This window comes from Patagioenas fasciata, chromosome Z (assembly GCF_037038585.1).
Source record: "Patagioenas fasciata isolate bPatFas1 chromosome Z, bPatFas1.hap1, whole genome shotgun sequence".
In the NCBI taxonomy this organism is placed as follows: domain Eukaryota; kingdom Metazoa; phylum Chordata; class Aves; order Columbiformes; family Columbidae; genus Patagioenas; species Patagioenas fasciata.
Window position 1 is genome coordinate 30,238,617 of NC_092560.1, and position 11,445 is coordinate 30,250,061.

Sequence of the window (11,445 nt, forward strand, 5' to 3'; positions counted from 1 at the left end):
ACTGCAAGCAGCAGTGTCGCCCTCACCCTGAGCACCACATGTACCCGCAGACATCCACATCCCACAGGAAGATCCATGTGTTTTCCTGATTCTGCTCCAAGCATCAGAAACAAACCTCAATTTCAGTGACTTTTGAATCACGCTGCTGCAGCTCCAGTTGTGACTCTGGAGTGAAACCACTGTAATTTTCCAATTTTATACTTTTTTTTACACTCTCAACCTGGCAGATATATATTATTTTATGACTTCAGGGCTTCAGACATATTTTGATCTGTTCAGCACTTCTCAGGAGTCTTCATGTTAACGCATCGATTTTTGTCACATCATGTGAAGACATTTTTAAGTTAAAAACAGACTTTTATTTCTTACACAATTAGATTTGATAAAATTCTTGTGCAAACCTGGTGTTGGCATTGAAAGACTTACTCTGGATTACACTAATAAAGCATAGCCCATAAAATGAAGATGTTTTCAAAACCTAAGAACAAACACGTAAAAAGACAACTAATCTTCTGCTGCTTATCTACATTAATTTTCTTGAAAGTGAGTCAACTAGCCATAGCACAAGCACATTACAGTATTTCCTTTGCTGATACTAAAAAAATTAAAATTAATCAACAATAGCTCCTGTGGTTAGAATTATGTGTATCTAACTTCTAGATCAATGTTTTCTTAGGCCTCTCTACACAGAAATTAGTGAGTTAGGACATGTACAGGCTATAACGTGGCATGAAGTATTGCATTCTTCTTTTACCTATAGCTGAGTTCAATTAATTTTGTCATTCCTTCAGCTTTGCAGTCAACCTGAGAATATACTTACGTTGCTTAGAAGCAACAAAGTCAAGTCAATCCCAGTCTCTCTTACCTGGGATTTTTTGTACATCAAACTGGAAAAAGAAGAAAAGTTATTTCCAATTCTCAATTTTTATTTCACGAACATCATAGTCTGAAGTTCCGCACTTCATTATGAAAAAATGTGGTAAAGTACCATGTACAAATACTTAATGTGATTTTTAAAACCTAAAACAGCTTTAGTTTGGTTTCCTGATTCCAAATGTTTGAAAGCTTAACAGATTCATCAAACTGCTGAATTTTTTCCCAGTACTGGGAATTTCTTTGGGGTGCAGATGGCCAGTTTGTATTAAATTCTCCTCATTCCTTGAAATATCTACTGTATGACCAAAAGGAAAGGATTTCAGACAGCGTATTGACTGAATTGCCATTGCATGGAACAAATTCTGAAAATTGTTGGTACAGTTTTGACTAACACAACCCTAATTTGAAGCTGATTTACTTCACAATGAGAACTTACTATGACTAACAGAACACCACAGTACAAGCTGTTTCAGCAACTCTCCTCACAGTGAACACTAATGCTAACTTGGATTTACTGTCAATGCATATCCTGGATTTAATTTGAACCCCTAAAGGTATACATAAATTTAGGCCTTAGCTACTTCAAAGACAGTCTTTCTCCCTGTAAAATTCAGGGAGTTGAGATTACTCAATATATTTGAGCCCGAACTTTTGTAAGAAACAGACGTCCATGGCGCTGGATATTATTGGCAAGGTTTAGGAGGTCTGTACACTTCTATAATAGTTCACAATTATGCAGTGATAAGTTTCAATTAGGAATTGGGGTGGGCATTTTTTTTTCCTACTTTGAATTTGGCAATATTCTGAATACAACAGGCCTTTCGTACTATCTTTTGGAAGGAGGCAGATACAGTAAAGGCAAATAGAAATAACTCCAGGAAAGTAAAATTCTTTCATTCATACTTCATATTACCCTTCTCTAATTTAACTAGATGATAAAACTTTAGTGAATGCCACAAATTCAGTATCAGAGAGGCTCAGTAACACACTGAAAATACTAAAAAAAAATCATAAAATAGACTAAATGCCGTTGAAAAAAGTATTTTAAAACACAATATCTGGAAAATTATTTAGAGATTAGAAGCACGATAGGTTTTCTGGTAGATATTCTTGAGGGGTTTTGCCTTTTAATTCTTGACTCTTCATCCTTCACCATCATATTTTAATTTCACCTGTTAATAAATATAATAAATAAAATATCAGAAGACATCTACATTCCATTTTCTCCTATCTCAGCGATGTGAATGTACTCTTAAATTCATGAAACCATACGGCTTTTTTATACAATTACATCAGAGCTTCAGAATCAAGTTACATATTCTGCCAACACTGGAAATAACAAGAATTTTAAATGCTAGAGAGAAGGTGCCCATCACAATTATGGCAAATTGTCTTCAATGCAATAACAACATCAGAATAAATTTCCTAAGGCGTGCATATATATCGTTAAAAGACAAAGATTAATATGAAGATTCTCTGTGTTATTAAAGACACAATAAGGGAGGGAAATACGTTTTGTCTGTGACTGGGCCAGACTGGAAAGGAAATCCTCATTCAATTCACCCCAAAAGGATCCATATATCTTATTTGATCTACAACTTAATTGAACACATCTTAAATGAATACTGAAGCATACGCAATGTGATGGTGTTAAGTCAACTGTTCGGTTGGGTTTTATCCAGTCATCTCTCCTACTACTAACATGAATTCTGTCTGCACAAATCAGCTGAACTACACCAGCAGGAAGTCTGAATATCACTGCCTTCTTCACATCGCCTATAGGCTCCTGTGTTTATACAATTTGATTAGTTTTCTTCCTCTCCTTTCCCCTCCCTGCTGCAGCATCTGCAGAGTGCACCGCTGCCTGCACAGCTCTGTCAATGCATGCTCAGGGCCGGAGTACAAGAGAACTCCTGGCAAGAATTCCTGGAAATACAGTGATGTAAAACAGCTGTTTGATGACATCACACCAGCCTGGCATGGAGCTTTTTATAAAATGCAGAGTTGTGCATTAAAAAAGCAGTCAAATAGAGAAACAGATGTTTTCTTTTCTTTATAGCAATCACACTGGATAAAACAGTGAAATCTGGTTACAAAAGCACCATAGGTGAGGTAGTCAATTGCTCTTCATGTTAAAAAATCTCAAGAATAGTTGTGACAGGGCAATCAAGGTTTTAATTCTGAGAATGGGAACAGCTATTCTGATAATGCTTCCAGGGTCAAAAAATCCACAGGTATTTTCAGGTCTGCTCATTCAGGTCTCCCAAGAACTCTCAACTGAATGAAACATTTCCTCTGACTCACAATTAATTAGCTGAGAAATTGAAAAGATGCAGGCAAATTCAGTTAGTTTAGCACAATCATACTGTTGTTACAACATAATTTGTATTCAGTCACTGGGTGCCTTAAAGGAATCATTGGGGTCTGTTAGTAATTTGAAGGCTGGGTTGTTTTGGTAGTAGCCTAATAACTCAGAAGGTTCTGGTCTTTGTTAAGAAACTCTTAATAAGTATGTAAAATAAAGGCAGATCCAACCTCAATTAGATGGTAAGAGACAGATAACAGGTTAAAAAAAATGCAAGGCATCTTTCATTCATAATGTTATTTAAAGTCACCAGCAAAGGAAATAATATTTCATGCAGACTGGAAAACTTACTGTACTTTCTGAGGATTTCTGCCAAGGCCTGAATCATATAAGGTCATATTACTCCTTTTAGCTTCAGAAACAAGGATTGACTCAATCTTCTTCATTTTGGGGAAGTCCTGTTTAGAACTCGCTCTATTGCCTATTCTGGAGCCACTTGTTACCTGTAACTTAAAGAACACACTATGCACAACTCCACATTGATAACTGCAGCTTCTAAGGCATTAGCAGCTGACTCCCACAGCTACAGTGGAACATTCAACACAATATAATCATTCCTGGAGTCCAGCCAGCACTGCCCTTTTTTCATGGATACCTCTTCTCTCCCCAAGGCCCTAGCATCAGGCCACTGGAGGTAAGAGAGAAAGTCTTGTGAAAGGAAGACTTTCCTTTGGTTGAGGAGGATCAGGTTAGAGATTGTCTAGGCAAACTGGACATCCACAAATCCATGGGCCCCCATTGGATGCACTCAAGAATGCTGAGAGAATTGGCAGATGTTATTGCTAAACTGCTCTCCATTGTCTTTGAATGGTCTTGGAGAACAGGAGAAACACCTGAAGACTGGAAGAAAGCCAGCATTACTCCAGTGCGCTCCATCCGAGACACAGACAACACTTGCAAAAACAGAAAAAACCCACACTGCTCCGCAGAATCACAGAATGTCAGGGATTGGAAGGGACCTCAAAAGATCATCTAGGAACACCTAGATGAGATTACACACGAAGGTATCCAGGCAGGTCTTAAATGCATCCAGAGTAGGAGACTCCACAACCTGAGTAGCCTGTTCCAGTGTTCTATCACCCTCACCATGAAGAAGTTTCTTCTCATATTTAAATGCAACCTCCTATGTTCCAGTTTATACCCATTGCCCCGTGTCTTATCATTGGTTGTCACCAAGAAGAGCCTGGCTCCACCCTCGTGACACTCACCCATTACATATTCATAAACATCAATGAGGTTTCCCCTCAGTCTCCTCTTCTCCAAGTTAAAAGAGACCGCAACCTTTCCCATGAAGAGACTGTCACCTGAGTCTTTGGTGGTTGCAGGGATTTCTGTCATTCCCAGCTACTACCATGCAGCAGTTCCCTCGGTCAGTGGCACACAGCAATTTTTCCACTTAGGACACGATATGATCCCACAAAGACGGATTTTAAGAGAGGAAGCTGAAAACAAAGAAAGCACTCAACACAAAGCCACGGATTTGCTTGGTTATATTTCAAAACAAACGTCTCTATAAAAAGCACAGAGACTCTCCCGGCACCGCGAGCGCCCCTCCCTGCGCAGAGCAGCCTCACGGGCGCTGGTGGGCAGCATCGCCACGTTTCATCCTCGAACAGGGAAAATCCTCGCTAGGTCAGACAGACACGCGCGCTGACAGGAAGAACACTTGATGTCTAAGAGCATTTGCAGAATTTAAAAATATGACTTGATTGATCCTTTTTTTTAAAAAAAAAAACACCACCACCACACAAAAAAACCCCCAAACCAAAACATAAACCGCAGTTAGTCGCGGCATGGCTACTGAGTTAATGAAATGTTAAAGGCAGACATTTATAAGCAAAGGGTAAAACAAGTGTCCGACAGGCATTAATGTACCCTGTAACACACATGGCGGAAATAATTTCTCTTCATTCGTGTGTGTTACCGGGCCTCCGAACAGCCTGGGAACCAGTAGGAAAGAAACGCCAAACCAGGCAGAAAAGCTACAGACAAAAAGGGTGAGGATCAGGTAACTTCAGCATCGCGAGCAACTGCAAAGAAAGAGCGTCGGGAGCACGACACGCGTGTCACGGGGTCCCGGAGCGGGGGAGAAGGCCGCCGGAGAGCCACGGGGGGCAGCGGCACCGGGGCAGGAGTAGCCGCTTTCGCCACCGGTGTCATGGCCCCGCCACGGTCTCCACAGGCCCGGCCCGGCTCTCCCCATCACGGCCGCCGGCACCCCGGTCCCTTGGGCGGGTCCGCACACGCCTCCCGCGGCCGAGGGCGGGCCGGGGTGGCCGCGGGACCCGTCCCGCCTCACCGCGCACAGGGCCGGGCGGAGACGGCGGGAGCGCAGGGGTCGGGCAGAGCGACGTGACGGTTGAGCCCGCCATGGTGCTGGTGGTAGTGATGGGCGTGAGCGGCTCCGGGAAGTAGGTAGCGGGCGGGAGGCGGGGCGGGGCGGAGCAGCGCGGGGGCTCCGGTGGCTGCCCGGTGGGGGGGGGTCGCAGCTCGGCGTTGCTGGAGCTCGTCCGTACGGGGTCTAGGCGGGGGGGCTGTAACCGACCCTTTGTGCTTCCCTGCAGGACCACGGTCGGGTCGCGGCTGGCAGCCAAGGTGCGTACGGCGGTGCCACAGGCGGGGTGCCGCGGCCGATCGCGCTGCTCCGCCCGCCTCCCCTGCGCAGCACCGGGCAACCTGCAGCGGGCAGGCGGGAGGGGAGGCGGGGAGGAGGACGGGCAGGCAGGCAGGGGGCAGGCAGGCAGCCGGCCTTCGCACCGCTGGCGCTCGGCTGGCAGCCTGCCCGTCGCCGAACGGGGTTTGTGCGTCTGTCACCAGCGCCGACTTGAACTTAGTGCTGCGGTGCGTCAGCTGCTGCTGAGCTGACTCTGTAACTTCTGCTAATCGTCGTGACACAAGTGGTGATTCATATTATGGTGTAAGAGGCCTGTAATTTCTTAGCTGTCATCTTTGTAAATTTTGGGATCCTTATTAGCTCCCCTGGTTTGGCTGAATGATCCGTAATTTTACTTTTTTTTTTTTTTTCCCCCGTAGCTGGGATGGAAGTTCTATGATGCAGACGATTATCATTCTCCTGAGAACAAAAGGAAGATGGCAGAAGGGATACCACTAAATGATGAGGTACCTTGCCTAAACCCTAAAAGGACAGTCATCAACACATTTTTCTTTGTAACCTCTGGCACAGCCTATTAAAATAGATTGTGCTTTATGTAGCCTAGGCAGGCTGTAAACGTAAGCTGAATTTATAGATTAGGGAATTATAGATTAGGGATTTATAGGTTAGGGAAGGTGGCTTTTTTGTGTCACAAAGGATTCTGAATTAAAAAATAGTTTCTCGAAGTGTGCTTGGTAGCTCACAAGGGGTTTGGTGCTGATTCAGGGTTTGTCAGAAATCTCTCCCTCTACGTCAATGCACAGAATTGCAGCTTTAGGTTACATGCTGCTGCTTTGAGCTAAATGCATGAAGACAGACGAATGTCTCTAATGAAGTACATTTTATCGCTTCCAGTCACTGCAATGATTACTCCACAGTCTTCTGTTTTATAGACTCCTACTTAACATGTTCTTCCTTTCCTTCAGACTGTTCTTCAGCCTAAACAGCTAAAAATTATCAAGTTTAGCGTTATAATACTTACAAATTTAGAGGCTTGAGTAAATTAGAAAAGTCACAAGTTGACACCTACTGAACTTTTTCTGAGTCATCTCTAGAAACGTAAAGCTGAACTAGGGAGTTCTTCAAATCACTCTCCGTAGACTGAAAAAAATATTCTAGATTCTTGCTAAAAACTTTAATCTTTCACTGGCAGTTAGAAGTTCATATAAGCCTGTACGTCATCTAAAGTAGCACTGCACAGTTGAATGACTGAACCATTGATGTGTGGTGCCCAGCAAGAGTGAAGCATCTCTTCTGAAACCCCAGACATGCAAAATTGTGAGGGTGTTCTTGAATGCCAGTGGGAAGTTATTCTACGATGACAATAACAACAACAAAAAGCTGCATTTATTTGTCCATGTTGTCATTTGTTGTGCTTACGCAACAGTAACAGCACTGAAAGATGAAATGGGAACAATTTTTTAGTGCTCAAAAGGTATGAGAAAAGTTCGTGGGAGCTTAAAATATAAAATATTATTATAATGAGAAGCTGCTAAATCCCTTACATTGTGTTTGCCTAACTATTGAGCAAAGTTGTCCCATAATCGTGGCTATGACTACATTTATTTATGATTGCTACAGACATAAAAATGACATAATTAAGTGACTTTGAATAACTTAATTTAGATCTGTCTGTTCCTGAAAAACCATACTTTGATCGAAAGCACTGTGTGTGTATGCCAAGACATAAGAAAAGGAAATAACAATTCAGTACATTTGAGTTGTGTGACAGAAGCAAGAGAGAAGCTGACTGTCCTTCAGAGGTTTACAAGGTGCATGCAACACGTAAATACATTTTACTTTTACTGGATACTTCTCTGTATCTGTAATATGGAAAGTACTATTTTACTAAAAACTTGTTATTGGTAATATGCCTAGCACTTCTCATTAGCCTTCAGGCAGGGGTAGCAGATCTAGAGAAAAACAACTTGCTGTAAAATTTAATGCTAATTTTCATCTCTAGTCAAATGCTTTAGATGTTGGAAGCAGTTTTTTCAAATCAATTTCAGAAACTATTTTGAACTAGCTTGTTTTCTTTTTAGGACAGGATTCCCTGGCTTTGTGCATTGCATGATATACTACGGAGGTAAGAGAACATCTATCTACCTTTAAGGAGTGTGGGCTGAAGATAAAAAAAAACTGGCAAAAGTATTTGCATTCTGAAGCAGAAATGTATGTAGTAGTAGAAAAACATTCCACATATAGTATAACTGTTCTGTTTTCACTAATCTGAGCTGTCATAATAATTGCTAAGGGTGAGATAATCCCTGAATAATAGTGTTGGGAAAATTGTTGCCAATTATAATTGTTTTCCTACTGTCTATGTAAAAATAATTTCAAGGATCCAATTCAGTAATAAACCTGACATTGGCTACTTGCCAAGGATATAACCACAAAATACACCGATAATGACAGTAGGACAACATTTTGTAAATTATTATTAGTTTGAGTAAGACGTGGTGTCAGGTTTGCTGGATGCCATCTCCCATAGGATCCTCATAGAGAAATGCATGGAAGTATGGGCGGGATGAGCAGGCAGTGAGGTGGGCTGAAAAGTGGCTGAATGGCCAGCACCAGAGCGTGGTGATCAGTGGCACAAAGTGTAGCTGGAGGCCCAGAACTCTTCATGTATGCTAGTGGTCAGTACTGGGTCCACTCGTGCTTCACATCTTCATTAATGATTTGCACGAGGGGACAGAGAGTGTACCCTCAGCAAGTTTGCTGATGACACAAAACTGGGAGGTGTGGCTGATCCAGAGGGACCTCAATAGGCTGTAGATATGGGCTGACAGGAAGCTCAGGTAGTTTAAGAAGAAGTGCCAAGTCCTGCCCCTGGGGAGGAACAACCCCAGGCACTGGGGGACACCCAGCTGTAAAGCAGGTTTGCAGAAAAGGGCCGTGGTGGGCAACCAAGTTGAACATGAGCCAGCAATGCGCTCTTCTGGCAAAGCAGGCCAGCAGTATCCTGGACTGCATTAGACAAAGTGTTGCCAGCAGGTCAAGGGAGGTGCTCCTTCCCATCTCCTCAGCAGGAGAGGCCACCCCTGGAGTGCTGTGTCCATCTCTGGGCTCCCCATTATGAGAGAGACATACTGGAGAGTATCCAATGGTGCGTCATGTAGATTGACGAAGGGACCAGAGCATCTCCCACATGAGGAAAGGCCGGGAGAGCAGGGACTGCTGAGCATGGCTTTTCATGGTGCCGGTTACTTGCCTGTGCAGGTGAGGTGAGCATACCTCATTGGAACGTGGGTTAATTCACTGAGAACTGTGTCTGGATTGTTATGCTGGATCCATTGCTTTATGTTACATGGTAGCCCAAGGCCACTGCCCAGCTCCAGATATGCTGCAAAATCAAGTATGCTTTAAAAGAGCCTAATGCTAATATTTAATTACTACATGTTTTAAGTAGTTGCACTAGGACTGGCTTACTCAAGTGATAATAGTAGGTATCATAAGTTCTTATTTCCTTGTGAACCAAAATCTCATGAACATAGCATGATTTTTAAATAGGTTTATTCCTAATTTTGGTTACAGAATGTATTTTCTCAGACAGACATTTCAGTCACTCTTGACAGAGACAACTAATTATGGATTTGCTTTTTAGTGGAACGGACACACCCACAGTTCTATGCTTGCTTTAAGAAACCTTGCCAGTAAAAAATACACGTACAAGGCATGAATTTACCTGCATCCAATTCCTTGTTTAACCTGAAGTGGGCATATATGCAGTGCTGCCAATGAGTTTATGAGTTACATAAAATTTAACATTACAGTTACATTTGAGACAGTAAAAAGAGATGTTGGAAGTATACCTGAATATGTGTTTAGGAACAGACCTCTGTACTATTCACCAGCCACTTACTCTCTAGACAGATTAGTATATTAATTTTATAGATAATTGATGGGAGTTTTTATGGACATTCAGTTGCTGCTGTTGTCAGCAATTAAGGAAGACATCATGACACTCCTTGTGCTAGACTTGAATTTTATTTAGGAAAGGACAGAGGCCAATAAAGAAGGTCCCCAAGACAGATTTTACCAGGAGGCTGGCTAGCCTGGCCTCACTTTCAAATCACATCTTCACCCGCATTGGAAATTTGGTTTCAAAATCCTGTCAAAATGTTGAAAAATGCCACTACTCCCAAGGCTGTCCTGTGCAAGGGTCCCGGGCTTGTCCTCCCTTGTTCAGCAAAACTAACAAGTTGTGTTATATCACATCTGGATGTGGTTGGAGTTTCTTTAAATTATTTTTTTAAATTTATTTTCGATAGAGAAGACTCATCTAGACAAGATGCAATTCTGGCCTGTTCTGCACTGAAGAAGATGTATAGGCAGGTATTGGTTAGTGGAACATCTGCAATTGAAAGCAACCATTCAGAGCAACCAGGAGAAAATGCAGCACTGAAGATCCTCTTTGTTCATTTGGATGGGCCTATGGACATCATTGCTGGCCGCCTGGAGAAGAGGACAGGACATTTTATGCCAGCGGAGCTTCTCAAGTCTCAGTTTGATACTCTGGAGCCTCCTAGTGCACCAGAAAGCTTTATTACTGTGAGTCTAGAAAAATCTCTCCCTGAAATAGTGCTGGAGATCGAGCGTGCCATTTCTCAGGGTGAGGCTTTTCTGGAGTAAGTTTTGGAATTACACATAGAGAAATTCCCTTAGGGATATCAAGGGTATGAAACAGCATTTTTATATTATTAAATTGATTATTAAACCAACTTGCCCTCTCACCCCCATAATTAAACAGATTGCAATGTTAAGAGCTAGTTTACTAGTGTTAGTATTTTTATCATGGCCATGTAAAAGACATATAAATTTTTGAAAACTGGTAACTTTTTAAACCTTTCACTGTATGAAATTAAAACTCTCATTCTAGAAAGAGCCTGCTTTTTAAAATACTTCCAATGGTCACACATTAAGTTCTCAATTTTAATTTTTACTCTGTCAAAGATAGATGATGGGCTAGTAAATGATGAAATAATTTACAGCTTTGTTAGAGAAAACATACTTATTTTTTCTAGAAGTATAAGAGGCAGGAACATGCATGATGAAGTTCCATGCCTGACACTGCCACCGTCTCACTGCCAGATTTTCAACAAGTTGTAGCTTCTGTGTTTGTGTCCTTACTAACCTCACCGGGGCACTGGTGACTCCAGGAGAGCTTTTGTGAACTTGTATGTATTGAACTGAAAAACGTAAGGAAAAAAATGTATTGGTGGTGACGTAATATACAAAATATAATTGTATGGAAAGCTTTAGAAATAAAGTGCAAGTGGCATCAGGTTGGCTCTGAACTTGCATATTTCACATACAAAGCATACCCGTTGAAGAAGTGCGGTGGAGAGTGAGTCAACCAGTGGCCTAAGACAGACACCAGACAGGTGGGTGTTCCCTTCTTTCAGAAAAACTGACTTACTCTTTCACAGCTGGGCCTTCTCCTCCTTCCCTTTTCTCATGTGCTTAGTCTTCCACCTCAGCCAGCGCCCAGTCCAGTATATGCTATGGATAGGTATCAATACAACTGCTGTAACGCTTAGATCAAGCT

General features: G+C 42.1%; 1 protein-coding gene and 1 long non-coding RNA gene across 5 annotated transcripts; one reads left to right on the plus strand and one right to left on the minus strand.

Annotated features, from left to right (window-relative positions):
• Nucleotides 1-336: 336 nt before the first annotated feature.
• LOC136115546 (uncharacterized) lies at nucleotides 337-5,951 on the minus strand. Its single transcript, XR_010653216.2, has 4 exons — nucleotides 5,787-5,951; nucleotides 4,450-4,683; nucleotides 3,533-3,690; nucleotides 337-2,048 (listed from the first exon to the last, which is right to left on the minus strand). It is a non-coding gene; the product is annotated as an uncharacterized lncRNA (long non-coding RNA).
• On the plus strand, nucleotides 5,114-11,181 carry IDNK (IDNK gluconokinase). Of its 4 annotated transcripts, none has more exons than XM_065861756.2 (5): nucleotides 5,114-5,238; nucleotides 5,806-5,836; nucleotides 6,275-6,361; nucleotides 7,937-7,980; nucleotides 10,169-11,181. In XM_065861756.2, exons 1-5 carry the CDS (start codon nucleotides 5,129-5,131, stop codon nucleotides 10,527-10,529), a joined length of 633 nt encoding a protein of 210 aa, XP_065717828.1. In that variant the 5' UTR covers nucleotides 5,114-5,128; the 3' UTR covers nucleotides 10,530-11,181. The 4 variants fall into 4 exon arrangements, with proteins under 4 accessions (XP_065717828.1, XP_065717827.1, XP_065717826.1 ...); XM_065861755.2 differs by lacking the exon at nucleotides 5,114-5,238 and adding an exon at nucleotides 5,511-5,652; XM_065861754.2 differs by lacking the exons at nucleotides 5,114-5,238; nucleotides 5,806-5,836 and adding an exon at nucleotides 5,556-5,652.
• Nucleotides 11,182-11,445: the final 264 nt, after the last annotated feature.

Coding starts and splice junctions, on each gene's coding strand:
- IDNK (XM_065861756.2), top strand. CDS start 5,129: ATGGCGGAAATAATTTCTCTTCATTCGTGTGTGTTACCGGGCCTCCGA. Junction 5,239..5,805: donor AAAAGCTACAGACAAAAAGG/GTGAGGATCAGG, acceptor GCTTCCCTGCAG/GACCACGGTCGGGTCGCGGC. Junction 7,981..10,168: donor TTGCATGATATACTACGGAG/GTAAGAGAACAT, acceptor TATTTTCGATAG/AGAAGACTCATCTAGACAAG.